Here is a 16,231-nt window from a genome sequence, read left to right as displayed (position 1 = left end):
CGGGCCCCTCCTGGCGCCATTCCCTGAGGAATGACAGACAGACAGACAGACGGACGGACCCGGCTGTACCTGCACGTGCGCACCGTCCCCGCCAGGAAACCGCCCACGCTGCCGGAAACGCGGCTGCCGCCGTAAGTGGAGCGGCACCGGCCGACCGACACTGTCGCAAAAGCATCTGCCAAACACTTGGAAAATTCTCAACACAAACCGTGTAAAAGGAGCTTGTGACGCGGATGAGCGTGTAATGGGCATCACACGGATAGGAGGGCTTCTCCATATACACATTGTACATAAAAGCATTTGTCCTTCACAAAATATAATAAATATTATATAGTAAATAATGCCTACAATCAGGAGAACCAGTGCAATGTTTGGATCAGATTGCTCTGGCCAAAGAAAAGAAATGTGTCTCCTTAACAAGTGCTTCCTTTTAATCATTTACTTCAAGAGCTTTGTTTTTGTTATCTCATCATGCACTTATGATAAAACCAGTCGAGCCGAGGCGGGATCCTTTGGAGAGATCAGATTTATCAGTCAATAGTTGCGGCTCCTGTACTTTATTTCTGAGTGCACTTTAAAATATTTTACTAATGGTTAAAAATTAAACACAAATCTAACAGCTGATATTCTAAAGAATCCCAGCCAGAGGAATTTGTCTACAAAGGGAGATAAAATTTCATCATGCGAATGCTCCCAGTTTGCTTGGTTTTCTTCTCTCTCTTTTGTCTTTGTGGATCAGAGGTAAGATATGTTTTATTGTGGTAGCAGTAATTTATTAAAAAGGTTTTAAAACAGTTTATTATTAAAAAAGCAAAACCAGTTGATTTTTTTTTTAAGTTTCCTTTCATGGTATTTGGGTTTCCTACATTAGTTTTAGACCAGCTTGAATGTTTGAAGCTTGCTGTTTCTCTTTCATGTACTGATTGTATCTGAGGCTTATGCTAACAGGCTTGTGGGAAAGATTTTAATCATGACCCTATGCTAAACCAAATTTGCAAGCATGGCTGACCACATAAAGGTGCTGCTATTTCCCCTGCCCGCCCGCCCCTTTTTTTTGAGAAACAAGATTACAGTCTTGTCACAGAGCAGCATGGTACATCCTACTGCCAGAAGGTTTGCTGAGGATTGTCTTCAGGCAGAAGTGTCCTGGAAAGCTGAGCTGAGCTGAGCATTCAGCATGACCCAAGTATTTTAGAGAAATCCTGAGATAAAAATCAGCACCTGTTGTTCCCGTTCAGGAGAAACACCAAGCACAATATGGGAGTTATGCCAAGCCGGATCTGGCTCATACTTTGGATTCTACTCACCTGAGAACAGCAGGAAGAGTTTAGTAAGATTATACAACCGTTAAAAGGAGGGTTGTTGGATTAAATTCTGCCCCAACAACATAATCACTGACTTTACTATGGCCAGAATTTCTTCACAAGAATTTTAAACTTCAGCTATATTGATTCAGTTGACACAGCCAAAGCTGATAAATCACATTTGAGGACTCACTATTCTCTCCCATTTTTATGCAGTCCATCCATATATATTTGTCATGTTTCATCATTCATCCTACCCATAGATCTTAGTAAGCAAAAGCACTCAGCTTGCAATGAAGTCACAAGAGAGCTGCATGAACACAGTTGCAGAGCCACTCAAACAGAGGCTGTCAGAGGGAGGGTCAGAATCTGTGCTTGCAGTCCAATGATGACCACCAACCACACTGCAAATCCACTGCTGTGCCAGATACAGGAAAAAAGCTGATAAGGAAGGGCATTTAACTTTCAAATTTCTTTAAGATACTTGTTACTTGAGCAGTCACAGAGTAAAACAAACCATTGATTGTAGTTCATAAATATTTACAGGTGATACTTAAATCCAAGGTCAACCAAGCCAATAAAAAAAGTCTTAGAAAAAAATCAAATTTCTATTTTTTTTATTTCTCTGGTGTTTAAGTCCCCCTATGTTTTGATCTGCTTACAGTCCCATTGCTGGGATGTGTTATAAACCAATGGCTTAAAAAATGTTTATAATCAGCTGTGCATTTCAGCTGATGTTTGAAGAGTAAAGAGTATAAAGTTGGTGGGAGACCAGTAAGAGAGAAGATCACACCAGGTAAATGATCCAAAAAGAAAAAAAAGTTCAGAGAAACTGAGAAAGATGAGGTGGCCAAAGACAAAAAACACTATAAATGATATTTAGCAACTTTGTGGTTCTTAGATAGGAAAAGGCTTATGAATGGACACTTTGTTGAGGGATCTGCAAAACTCCTGGTGCAGTCCCTAATCTTAATCCCTTTTAATTAGATTGTTTTTGTGCCTTGCAGAATGCAGCATCTAATGCTGAAGAAAACCAGTTTGAGCAGGTTGAACCTACCCAGCCAGCTGAGCAAGACACGTACCTCATAGGAGAATGCTTAAGCAACCAATACACCCACAAGTCCTGTAAGAAAGTTTTTTGTCACCCATGGGAACGATGCGTGGAGGGAAAATGCCTCTGTAAGCTTCCCTACCAGTGCCCAAAGAATGGCTCTTCTGTTTGTTCTACCAATGGAAAGAACTTCCATACTTACTGTCAGCTAAAGAGCTATGAGTGTCAACAACCCAAAGCAAAGTTTCTGCACAAGGGAAAATGCATGCCTGAAGGTATTAACACCTCCTTTTCCAAAATTTATCAAACATTGGTGGTTAAGGAGATGCTTATTATTTACAGCTCAGAAAGTCTGTTCCTTTTCTTGCACTAGCAACAACATGAAACAGAAAATGAAAAGTCATTGAAAATGGGCAGTATCTGTTGATTTTCATAAAAAAATAAAATGATTGACAGGCCCAGGTAGAAAGGGAAGAAATAGACATGGGAAAGAGCCCAAAGGTTTCTAAGCAGGGTGCTGACTATGATGGGAGGCAGCGGGAGAGGGCCTGCTGTGAACATTAACAGAGAGGGTATCTTTTGAGAGGGACAAACCTCACAGGAGTAAGTGTCCAAGGAATGGAGTCAAGCTGCTGAGGTGTGTGTGGGAGTGCATGGGGGAAGGTAAGCCACATTCACCTCAGCCATCTTCGTGCTGTGGATTCCATCCAAACAGAAAGCTGTTGTCCCTCAAACCAGCAACAGTTTGTGCACTGACAATCAGCTGTTTGTTCTCACCTGCTTTTTATGCTGCACCAAGCTGCTTTGTTGGCTCAACATCTGTCTGAGTGCAGGGGAAAACAGCTCCCGTGAACTGGGCAGGTGCTTCTTTTAGCAGAGGCAGTTCCTGCCCATCCTCCAGCCTCACCTCCACGAAATGTTTTTTGTCAAGCCAGGCCTAGTACTGTCCCAGTACCATCACGCCCTTTCCTCAGAGAAGCAGCAACTGAGCCCATCACCTTCAGGGTGGCAAAATTCAATTCTGTCTATTCCACTGAAAAGGTCTGGAGAACCTCCATGTGGTCCTGGTGCACTCTCTATATGGCTTCACTATGTTAAGCTGAGGACTTTAGCTCCACTGTACACAGCAGACATTTTGATACACAGGTAGTAGAAACAGGATCTGGCCACCTCACTTCAAGTGTTACTGGTTGGTTATCAAAAGTTCCCTAAAAAAGGTCATTATACTAAAATGCAGCCTGTTCTCAGTAGACCTCCAGCTACTCTTAAGTGTCCATTATCCTCATTTATCCTTAAACTGGTATATTTTGAAAAAATAGCAGGCTCAAAGACACAAAGTCAATCCTCAGAAAATTCACGAATAATACCTGAAGCTTCTGATTCCCAATCTACTGTTCTTTCCATATGAACCTCAGCTGTAAGTACAAAATTAGTCCTGATTTGGTTTTGTGCTGTCTTTCCACTAGATACTTCTATATAATATGATATTGTTTGGGGATTTTTTTTTAGAAACATTTTCAGTATCTCTGGATCATGGAAATCTAAACTTGCTTCAAGTAAAACCTGTTAATCAAAAGATCAACAGTTTTGTATGTGCTACTGAATGGACTATGAACGAAGCAAACGTGGCTTGCAAGCACCTTGGCTTTGAATTGTAAGTTTGGGGAATTCATCTCTGGATAACTGCAAGGGATCTGAAAAAGTAGTGATGCTTACAGAATTGTCAGTCACATGCAGCCAGCAGTTAAGACAGAAAACTCATGAGCAAGTATTGGCTCCAATATTCTAACAAAACTTCTTAAACTAACACCTCAGAGTAAAAGCCAAAACACAGATTTCTGTGTTCTATTACAAGTTACAACTGTACAAAGCATAACTGTTTTACTTCTAAAATAAAGCTGAAGACCAATGTGGAGGTGTTCTCTCAGGTCTGTGTAAGGGAAAGTGCACGGATCACAGAGTAGCTTTGAGCAATGATCTCTCTCCATAGAATATGGAGTTTTTTCCTTCACCCCTCGTCCCTGCTGCTACTGCTTGCTTTGGCCCCAGGTAGGGCCAAAGCCACACACAGCTTGTTCTTTTTCCTGTGAACACACTGATGACCCAAGTTGCGTATTCAGCTCCTTATAAAGAGTCAATTCTGTATCCTGTACATAATAATTCTACACCTGTACAACTAATTTAACTTAGTCAGGTAGAGCTGTCTCCCCAACTCTACTTGAACACTAAAGATGCAATTGCAGTGCCCTAAATTGTCTGCTCTAGGTGAGAAGCAAGTATTTCCTACTGCTGATCAGTATCTCTTTAAATAGCAGAGAAGGGTGTGCCCTGGGACAGAGTATTCAACCCTGGAGTCCTGTTGAAAGCGTCTCAAGTTACTTATTTACTCAATCCATATTTCTGAAAGGAAGGGTGCACATACACTGTTGGGAGGATACTGCTCAGCTAAAGCCAAGAAAAATAAAATTTATTAATCTCAGCCTTGCAGTGGCCTAAGCTTCCTCAATATACACTGGTTTTGATAACCCCATACAGGATGGTTTCCAATTTATGGCTCACCTGTGTCCACACAGAGATAGAGATCTGAGCTTACAACTTCTGCTACATAAGGAGACTTTTCTATCCATCATGATACACAGTGACTGTCATAGAGCTACATATACATTTGGAGACAGTTCTATGCAGCAACCTGCAAAAATTAGCACTTCACTTTTTCTTCCAAAATAAACATTTCCTATTTACCTCGAGACAACTCCACGGGAAGTCTGCTCTTTTTCTTAGGCATGACCAAAATTCTTTAACAATGAGGAAAATAATATAAATTCTAAACAATAAAAGCAGTGGACAATCCATTGGGAAATTATATAATTTGTTGTTATTATTATTTGTATCTCCACAGAGGTGCTGAATATTACCAAGCCATTTCCAGCATCACAGAATCTGCTTTAAATTCATTGCATTGTCTGCAAATAACTTGCAGGGGCCTAGAGACAAGTCTTGCTGAATGTCATACAGAGATGAAATCAAGAGATAGTAATGAGGGACTTGTTAGCCTCCAGTGCTATGAAAATCTCAGAGGTTAGTAGATTTTTTAGTTTAATATCTTTGTGGAGTTCTTACATTTTGAGTTTATTTTATATAATGAGAACCTAGTTTGCTGAACTCTCAGCCACAGCAAACCTGAACTGAAAACTTTTGACTTTTTTGAAATAATCATTTTGCAGTCTTAAAGACAATTGAGGCAATCTTGAGTCAAGACAGTCTTGAGTTTATGAGTTTGGAGAGTCACTGTTGCTCCTTAAATATTTTTACAGGTATTTCACCCATGGTTCTCTTTGTTCTCCCATCCCTTCCAAGGGTACCAAGGTATCCCACAAGTCTTATCTCTCCCAGCTTAACTGGTAGGAGACAGGTGACGACTTCCTACTCACTGTTTTCTCTGTGAGGGAGATCAATTATCACATGAGTAGCACTGTAGCCAGACAAGCATGACTATAGTGGAACTGCTGGTATCTTCTGGGGAGTTTTGGGACTCCTCAGTTTCTCATAGATAAATGGGGAATCAGCGTCCTGTTTTGAATTCTAACAGCTTTTCATTCTCTCTAGTGAGCTTTCTTTGGGACTGATAAGTATCACCCTGAGATGCTGCTGGTTAGAAGGGCTATGAATCATCTCAAGTTTTTCTTACAAAAGGAGTTATTCACAGACTCTTGTTGAGTTCTTTCTACAGGGGGAACATCTTAATCACTTGAATAATTTACAGTGGGTTTGAACTGATCTTTCTTGCTTAGTCCTTCCCTAGAAGAAATTAAATTCCCTTTTGCCAGGCTACTGAAAGTTGGAGGAGGAAAATAAGTGGCCACGCTGAAACCTTGATGGGAAGGCAATCAAAACAATAAAAAAAGATTCCTATTTAGGTGACTGGGCCCCAGCATGCCTACTGTTGATAGGCCAAACTGCTGACAGAATAAAATATGCAGGCAGAGTATTTCTCTAGGCAATTGTGAACCTATGGTCAATGCCACACTAACTTCGTTTTCATTTTGCTGCACAGTTTGTTCAGATGGTGAGTTTCATTGTGTCAACAAGAAGTGCATTTCTCTGAGTAAAACCTGTGATGGAATCAATGACTGTGGAGACCTAAGTGATGAATTGTGCTGTAGAGGTAATGATTTCCTTTCTCAGGTGTTTCAAAATCATTTCAGCAGAAAACCACTCCCAAAGAGTTTTTCCAGTGACAGCTAAAGTCTCTCTTCCAATAAGTCACTACATTAAAGCAATCAAACCACAGTTTATGTATAGGCAAGTGCAAGAAAAAAGCAGGCATAATATACTTTTTTGAAGCAGGCAAGTGATCTCTGAGAACCTAGATTTCCTCAGAGGATGAGGAAATACAATGAGATTATTTAAGAGGCTGTTAAATACTGATACAAAAAATGAGCCATGTTAAAAAGAAAATGTATTTTTAGTTGGGAAAAATCAGTAGTAATTAAACAAAGACACTGTTTTTCCAATGAACTGACTTTAAACCAAAGTAAGATATCTCTTAAATTTATTATTAATGCGAGATTATCTTTAGAATATCTGTGAACAGTTCCCATCACATTGTTTGTTCACTGAACAGTCATTCTTTCAGCATCTGCAATTCCAGCTGTAAAAATGCTGATTAGAAACATGAAATGGCTCTACCATGGCCTGAATGCAGGAGAATACTCCCAAAATTTGGGTTTCACATGCCAAACAGTAATGTGGTTTACAAATCCTATCATTATCCCTCCATAACCTTAATTTTGTAGTTTTACAGTTTTAAGTAAATATAATCTGATAATTGTGAAAACACATTCACAGGTATTTAGAAAAAAAGTAATAAATACCTGTGATTTCATATATTTGGAGGACATTTATTTGGATTCCACATGGCAAAAATAGTGCTGCTTCAGCTGAATGGGCAGAAAACAATTATTCTTGGAATCAGAAGAAATATTTCAAGTGAGTTCAGTGGTCTTTGGAACATACAATCCATATCTGGACACATTTAGAGAACTACCTTATCTTCTATTAGACACAAATATCCCTAAATAGGAGATTGACATGAAATTTTAAAGAAGCTCAAAAGCCCCTGACATAAATTCAAGCACTGCTTTGCTTTTGATAACTTTTAAAGTGATCACAAAAATTAAAAGGAAGGGGGTTCTCAGGTTCATAATACCTTTTCATGTAATCGAGAATTTTAGAAGAACTAGAGTTATTACATCCAGTATCTTCATAATAGGATTCTTGATTCCTAACCCTGCATTTAGGCATTTAGGTCACTCAACCAAAAGTCGGTTTGGTCTCTGATTTGGGATTTGGCGCAAGCATCATCAGTTCCTAATTTGAGATGATCAGTAATGCTGCAAAAACTGAAAATCCTTTGGCTGAGGTTGAGTGTGGGCATGTGTTATGGATGAAACTGGCACGAAGTGACACCAAGTCCAGAAGTACAGGGCTGAAACGGTAACAGAGATCCACATTTTTCAAGTTTTAAAACTTCAAGATTATAAAGTGAGAAGAGCCAAGTACTCATTTTGTTTACACATACAGAGCCTGCTTTTGTGATCTATTTATGAGCTGCCAAGTCCCCTGCAACATGGGTATTATATTGTGTTTATATTTTAAAAAGCTCTCTGACTATGTGAGGTTGCTGAATCATATGATCCTGTGATTTACATTTGTAATTCTCCTATTTTACAGAGTGCAGAGACAACAGTTTCCACTGTCGGTCAAATATCTGTATTCCAAATAAGAATGTCTGCAACCAAGAAACTGATTGCCTCACAGGAGAGGATGAAGCTCGAGTTCGCTGTGCAGCTTTCCTTCTGAAAGGTGTTTTTGTTTCTTTTTTTTAATTCTGCTCAATTATAACTAGAGACTACACAGTGCATATTATTAAATTATTTATCAGATTGGCAGAACCAAAATGCATGCAAGAATTAGTCTTCCCAATGTTATGTTATGCACGGTAGGAAGAAAAGGTTATGTGATTTTCCTCCTTTTCCTTCTAGAAAATAGCAAGAAGACAAAAGGAAGGAAGAAACAGATTTTATGGGAGGCTTAAGGCAGATTATGTCTTTTGTTTACGTGGCCATCTATCAAACTGGTATCCCTTATTTGTGAAGAAAGTGTTGAGAGGGGGAGCAGGAATATTTTCTTCATAGATGAGGAATTCGACTAGTTTGTCAATATAATAATTCTTTTGTGCTCTTCCCCTCTCTGTTGAAAAGATTTTGCCTTGTTTTGAAATTAGAATGTTTTTCTTTGCTCTGATAAGAGACAAAGTCTAAAGCCAAAAAAGTAAACACTACCAGTAAATGGTAATTAGTACAGGTAAACTGAACTCTAAATGTAAACATTACTGTCAGTGATGTGAGAACAGACACAATGCTCAGCCCCCGTTTAGGAATCGAATTCAATGAGCACTTTTTTTGGATAAAATCTTACAGACCAGATTCAGGAAGCATTTAATTTACCTCTCATGTTGAATACCCTCCCTTACTCTGTTAAAGGAGGCACACAGTACACAACACCATAATCTAAACTGGAAAAAAAAAAAAAAACAGACCTGTTATCTAATGCTCCTTTGGGCTCTAGAAAGCTTCATAAGGGGCAGGAGGAGGAATTTCTGTTGTTTCCTGGTAGAGGAGAATGGGATATCACTTTACAGATCAAAAACCAAAAAAAGGCTATTTCTCAGGGTTTCCTTGCAGAAGGGCTCCCTAGACTTGGCAAGCAGAGTAGATGTCATGTAGTTACAAATGAGTATCTGCTATTTTAGGTCATTTGTAGGCTGAGGCAGCCAAACAGTGTCTAGAAGGAAAGGAAACAGCAAGCACCAGGCTCAAGAGTATTGCTCTCCATATGCATTTAAAAAGTGTACCATGATTTTGGCACACAAACATATATTCAAGTAAATGTTTGCCAATAATTTTAGTATTTTGTTATTTTACTGCAGAAAAAGAAAAAGGGGCTGAAAATGACAGCATGGATGAAGGTAAGTGTAACTAGCCCTCCAAAAACAACAGCATACCCTCTTATTAGTGACTTTCAGCTACCAGCTAGCTGGTCAGATCCAGAACACTCAGATATTTGGACTTTGTGATTTAGTAAGATGCACTCTGGGGCTTACTCTTTGTCTCGCTTTTCACTAAATTCAAGAACACCATAATAATTCATCCTGGCTGAGGACCCACATCTGTATGTTTTGGCATCTGGTAGAGGTAAACTCCCAGCAAATATAGGGGAATAGCTTTAAAATTATTTGCCTGAATGCAAGCAGCATTGGAAAATGAAGAGAAGTAATGTGATGCTAAGACACAAGCAATTTTCAAAGCAAAAAGAGATGCCAAAATTTTTAGTCTTTGCTTTCCTGCAATTTCAGCTACTGGCATATTCACAGCACTCAAATTTTCAAGATAAAGATAAACCTGTCTCCAAAGAGAGAGAATGTATATCTGAGGTACATTTTTCCTTTTTGTCAAAGAAAGAAGAACGATAAAGACATTTCTTCCCCAAGCACACTGTGGTGTTACAAATCACACATTAACTCGACGGAAAAGAATCGTCGGTGGAGAGACTGCAAAAAAGGTAAAAAAACCACCTTACCTCATATGAGTTCATTCAGCATTGATTTAAATGGGCATTATTTGCTTTCTGTTAAACTTATGGAAATAACAAAATCAGCTACAACATTTATTTCTTGTTTTGCAGCAGTAGTGGCATCACAGTGAATGCAAAGTAAAGAGAAGCAAAATTTGTAAAGTAAAATATGGAGCTGCAAAATTGAGCATTGTACACACGAAAATTAATCAGAAAAACACTTAATACTATAGCTAGAAATAACAATTCTGGCAAAATGGCATTAAAATTTGCATCTTTGAAACAGAATACAGCAAAAATTCTGCACTAGATCAAACCAGTCAGATTCTACATCTGTTTCTCTGTCTACAAGGGGTTTCATGACTGAAAGTTGGAGAGAAGGTGGCATCGCACAAAGTCAGAAGATTGAATAAAATTACTGGATTTTATCATATATATCCTTTATATCTGATGTAGCCCAATTTACAACTTCTGCACAGCAGATCTATAATTTACAATCAGGCATAGTCAAGATGGTGAGGTGATATCAAGAGATGTGTTTCCCTTTATGCACTAGAATAGTACAATTATAATGATTTCTCATTATTTGTGTTTGTTGTTTAAATAGGGTGAATTCCCCTGGCAAGTGGCAATTAAAGACACCAGCAATGAAGGTACAACAGTGTACTGTGGAGGGGTTTATATTGGTGGCTGTTGGGTTCTGACTGCTGCACACTGCGTCAGGTAAAAACGACAAGCTATGAAATTATTTTCTTATTGCAAGGCAGAAAGATTGAATTGGATATTAGTGCCCTTTTCAGCTACCTGTTTGCTAATTTCTATTTGCCTATTGAATAGAACAATTTAAAAAACTGACTCACATTAATGATGAGGAATATTCAGAGAAAACAAAGTATTTTGACAGTGAATAGAAAGATTAAAAAGTAATAAGTTTGAGAGACATAGCATACTTCAGTCAAATGGCAAGCAGGCAGGAAAGGTTCAAGGTAACCATTCTGGCTGAAATGCAATACAAGGGACCTCCTCTCTTCCCCATCTCTACCTTGGGAAAGTCCAGGATCTGTTCCCTGAGAATGTCCCTGGGGTTATATATTCCCCAGAACAAGCAAGAGCAGACAGGGAAGATTTGCCAGTCCCATCCACATCTGCTCACTCTTTTTTCAGAGCAGCATAAACACCTGGTTTCTCTTTGTCACAGCACTAAACACAGAGCCTGGGTTTTAACATTTTTTCTGTATTAGTTGCAGTACTCAGCATGGGTCATCTGTCTTATATTTACTATACTTCAGAAAAATCTGGACATCAAGCCCAGAAAGAAAATATATGCATATAACATGACTTTTTATTCTAGAGACACTTTGATAAAATGCATAAGTTTACAGCTTTAAACTAGTTGACATATACTGCTTGTGTTAAGTACCAAATTGTATTTTATTTCTCTGCTTTTTTCCAGGGCAAATCGAGTCCATCTCTACCGTGTCTGGGTTGGAATGTTGAATACAATACAGTATGACAAAGAGACACATACTTTTAGACTAAAACGACTGATAATTCATGAAAATTACAATGCATCAACTTATGAAAATGACATTGCTCTGCTGGAGCTGAGTGGTTCTGGGAATGGAGAATGCTCCTCAGACCACAACAGCATACCTGCCTGTATCCCCTGGTCAGAGTATATGTTCAAGACTGGTGACAGATGCAAGATTTCTGGATGGGGACTAGAGAAAGGTATTTGCTTTAGTGCTTGCTACAAGAATGTGCTATTTCTATCACTCCTTTTCTAGTTGTGGTGAGCTTTCATTTTGAAAAGGCTGAAGAATAGTTGTGCATAAAGCACTCAGAAGAGGCTGAGTACAAAAAACATAGGCTGTGGTTTGACATTCAGCTATCACTGTTGGTTCTCTTTTCTGTACTGCTTCCTCTGCTGTTTCAGCACTTAGTAAATTGATATGGAGGATATTCCTGGATGAAAACTATCTTAACAATAAGAAATTTTTGTTTTTTCCATCTAATATTTATATTAGCTGTGGAGACCTGTTAAGGATATTATCAAGTGGCGGTTGGTAGCTCTCAGGGGCCCACAGTCACAGCCTGTCCTCTGTCCCAAGAGGATCTGATCTGCAGCCAACAGTTATGAAACTCAGCATATCCCATCTCAACCACGTTTGAGTTTAGCCCAGAGAAGTTGCACAGAGACCCATAAGCCAAATGTAATCATGCTTTCAAAGATTTGGGAAGCACTTGTTTTGTATCACAGCGTTACAGCTTGGCATTGGAGCTACCATGTTCTGGTTGTGAGGTTTCTCCTGTCCATACTCAGTAGCAGTCCAGCCAGCAAATGCCATGTTGGGAATTGCTAGCAGAGACAGAGAACAAAACATAGCATCTCCTTAGGCTTGTGAATACATAGTTCACCTGTATCTTCAATAACTGCTCCACTCACCCCAAAAAGACAGAGACGAATTGGAAAAAATGTAACAAGAATGAATTACAGCCACATCTCCATTTCACAGAAAACAATATACCATTTTCCAAGTGTCTGAAAACCTTGATATGGAAAACACAGGGAAAAATACCTGAGGAAGACATGGAAATGGATAGGGTTGAAAATGTCACAAAATGAAACTACTGTAGTTAACATCACAATTGAACCACTCTGCTTTTATTTTGAAATATATGACCAAGGTACTGCAATTCATATGGGGTAAATGTTACTGGCAGTTTAAGGTTTCTGGTTTATAATAATGAAGATATTATTCTGTAAATAATTAAATATGTAACTTTTCAATTTATTATATTAAATGTGTCTCATATGTACTACCATTTTAAATTTAGAAAATTATATTCTTTTTTCTTCTAGGTTATACCAAACAATTTATCCTCAAGTGGGGAAATGTTAATATATTTCAGAATTGTTCTGCATTGTATCCAGGACGATTTTTTAAAAAAATGGAATGTGCAGGCAAGCATCAGTTTTCTTACTATAATCTCTCCATAATCAAACTTACAGTTTAGAAGGTCAGACATAATGGCTGGGAATCTTCTAGACTTGGGAAAGACAAAAAACAATTACCACAGTATCACTACTGGCAAAATGCTACAGCATCCACCATTATATACGTATTTATAAACAGAGTTCAGATGACAGTGTGCCAAGTTTCTCTAATTATGTAGACAAATTTCTGCATGTAATTTGAGTTGTGTTTTCTAGACACACAAGCACTTTACAGTGCACTGACCTTCCCACCTTTACTACATTTGATTCTGATTCAGCAACATATTTAAGCAAATGCCTGTTCTAGAGCACATTAGTAGCCTCATTGACTAGAATATAATTATTCATCTGCTTAGACATTTGCCACTAACACACTGTACCCTGGGAAAATATGATTAACTTTTCAAACTTAGATTAGTCTGCCTAGGAAACTAGTTGTCACTCCTAGTATTAAAATGAGGATTTTGAATACACATTTTTTGCTTCTCAAATAACGAAAGGTATTGCCAAATACATGACTAAAAGAGCAATGAGTATTCAACTTACAGGGCAGATAGTTTCAAACGTTTGTCAAATCGAAAAGTAAAGGCAATATTTAAACAAACTCCTTAACAAGAAAATAAAAACCACATATAAAAGCCAAATAATTTATGATGAATTCAGCATGACACCTGTAAGATACTGGGTTTATTTACTATGCAAGTTCTGTAACTTATCTTCTTTTTCTTCAATGTATTTCAAGTGATCGTCCTTTACCAGGAGGTGACAAAGGCAATATCACATGGGAGAAATTCAGAACAGGGGTACCTGGCATTAGCTTCCCCTCCCTGATGCAAATACAAACATTGAAATTAAGGCCTAGTATCCACAGTAGTTAGTTATACGAGCAAATATTAATTAAACTGAATAAAGGCAGTAAAACCTTGTTTCATAGGATCAGTAATCCCAACTCTGCAGAGTTCACATAACTCTTTCTCAATAATGTAGAGATTCAAGAAAGAGGTTACATTTTTAAAAACCTGGAGACTCATGCTTGGTATGGGCTCCTTCATACTAGGACAGCCTACCAAGCAGAAAAGTGTCATAAGGGATTTAGAAATTAATAAACTTTTACTGAGTATATAGGAAAGATCATATTCTAGCTCTGTAGCAGCACTTCTGTTTATATCACATCTTTTACACTTATTCTTTTTTTCACAAGCACTGTATTTGCTGAATTGCAAACAAGTAGGTTTGTGAACACTGAAACATAAGGAGCACTGAATCCTACACACTTGTGCCTCAGGGCTGCTGCAAAAGGTCCACGCTGAGACCGAGATCTCGCAGTGAGGGCACTGTATTACAGGCAGCTGTTCTCTCCCTCCCTTCTCACATTCATGTGCTTTCCTTCTCCTTCTTGTACCTGCTCACCTATTTTCATAAAGCTGGTAAATAAAATAAATGTGCAGATGAAACAGGACAATGAATGACTGACTAGAGAGGACACCAAAGGCAGACACAGAGGTGTACACATATTACGATATCTTCATTTCCACAGGAATCAACCTAGAAATCTTTTTATCTTTTCCCTCCAGCTTTTGTTCCATTTTTATGGGCTACTTATTATGACACAATAGGCAATGTGGCTGAATTCTTCTCTTTGGCACAGGGTGAAACAAGACTCACATGACTGACAACAAAGCAAATGAGGAGAATTTGGGCCGGCCACAAATGTAAAGAGAGATCCAGCACTTAAAAAGAAATGAGAAATAATAGACTGAAGAGGTTCAGAACCTCCTTTACTGGTGACCATTAGGCAAATATCTGTCAGGAAGTGACATGCACCTGAAAATTCTCCTGAGCTCTGCTTTGTGCTCTAGCTTGTATATGAACTTATTTTTGCTTTATATTTCCTCTTTTGCTTCAGGTACTTATGATGGCTCCACAGACAGCTGCAAAGGTGATTCAGGAGGACCCTTGGTCTGTTATGATGCAGAAAATGTGGCATATGTCTGGGGTATTGTGAGTTGGGGTGAGAACTGTGGGGAGGCTGGTCACCCTGGCGTGTACACAAAGGTTGCCAGCTACTATGACTGGATTAGCCACCATGTGACACGGAGTCTCATTGCACGGTACAATATCTGAGCTTATATTCAATACTTCCTTCATATCACCCATGCAAAACCAAACACCAGTGCTTTTTCACGATCAGCAGTCATGTAACTTAGCAACAATTACTACAAATCTTTAAAGAATATATTTTGAAAATTCTTTACAGTCTATGAATAGCATAATTTTGCAGAGCCCGTAGGAAGAGAATTCTACAGACACAAGTCCACAGCAAAAGTCTCTAATAAAGGATATTAAAATATCTTTTTCTTGTTGTTATTTTGGGTTCTTTTCCACTTTTCACACTGCATTTCAATTGCCGTTGTTTAATTAGCTAAAACTGACCATACTGGAAGCAGTAGTTGGAAAATGAGTGCACTGGCCTTATGTGAACTTACAGAAAGGACAGCAACCAGAGTATTTAAAGGTCTTACATCACACTGAGGTCTAAGTCACTAGAAACCTTCTGCCTTGCTTGGAAGATTCTTCAGGCTTATTGTGGAAGTAGACTTCAGACCATCTATTAATCAAGAGATTGACTATGACCATGGGATTTGTTGTAATGCAACAAATAATAAATCTGCTTAGTGGTAGTTTTTTTTCATCTACAGACTCAGACAATTTATATCTAGTTAATATATATCATCTGATCATCTAGCTTGGGGCACTTTTGTAGCTCTGAGTTTTATTAATTTAACAGCTGGTCACAAAAACCAGAAGAATTTTAAAACTTAAATCTTCAACTTAAATAAAAAGCATCTTTATTATCTTAAGTTCTCTGTGTATGTGTATATATATCTATCTCAGGTATCCAACAAAGTCTTAACACCAAATAGTTTTACTCTGTGTGTATATATATATTTATACACACACACATTTTATATAATATAAATATTTAAAAAGTCAATATATTATATAGAATTAATTCTACAAAAGCAAGTTACAGATCTAAAGTTAAAATCTTTGCTGTCATAAGGAAAACGTCAGTCTACACATAATACCCTCACAACCAGGAGGGTTATATACAGAAAGTGTGCAAAAGATTTTTAAAGTATTAGAATTTGATTTATGGATTGGTATCCTTGACACAGAACTGAAATAGCTCCAGGACTGTCTCAGCCAGTTGTATCAAACTGTTCAATAGTTTTAGAACAT

The 16,231-nt window shown here is 38.2% G+C and overlaps 1 protein-coding gene across 1 annotated transcript; it reads left to right on the top strand.

Annotated features, from left to right (window-relative positions):
• The first annotated feature begins 212 nt into the window (after positions 1-212).
• Positions 213-15,338, top strand: CFI (complement factor I). The gene is made up of 12 exons (XM_027736484.2): positions 213-741; positions 2,312-2,630; positions 3,865-4,009; positions 5,255-5,433; positions 6,410-6,520; positions 8,089-8,220; positions 9,347-9,385; positions 9,875-9,978; positions 10,598-10,713; positions 11,444-11,721; positions 12,854-12,955; positions 14,895-15,338. The coding sequence occupies exons 1-12, from the start codon at positions 682-684 to the stop codon at positions 15,110-15,112; spliced, it is 1,803 nt and encodes a 600-aa protein (XP_027592285.1). The 5' UTR covers positions 213-681; the 3' UTR covers positions 15,113-15,338.
• The last annotated feature ends 893 nt before the right edge of the window (positions 15,339-16,231 follow it).

This window comes from Pipra filicauda, unplaced genomic scaffold (assembly GCF_003945595.2).
Source record: "Pipra filicauda isolate LSUMZ 115617 unplaced genomic scaffold, ASM394559v2 scaffold17_size4572894_pilon, whole genome shotgun sequence".
Lineage (NCBI taxonomy): Eukaryota > Metazoa > Chordata > Aves > Passeriformes > Pipridae > Pipra > Pipra filicauda.
This window is presented reverse-complemented; position numbering and strand designations above follow the sequence as displayed.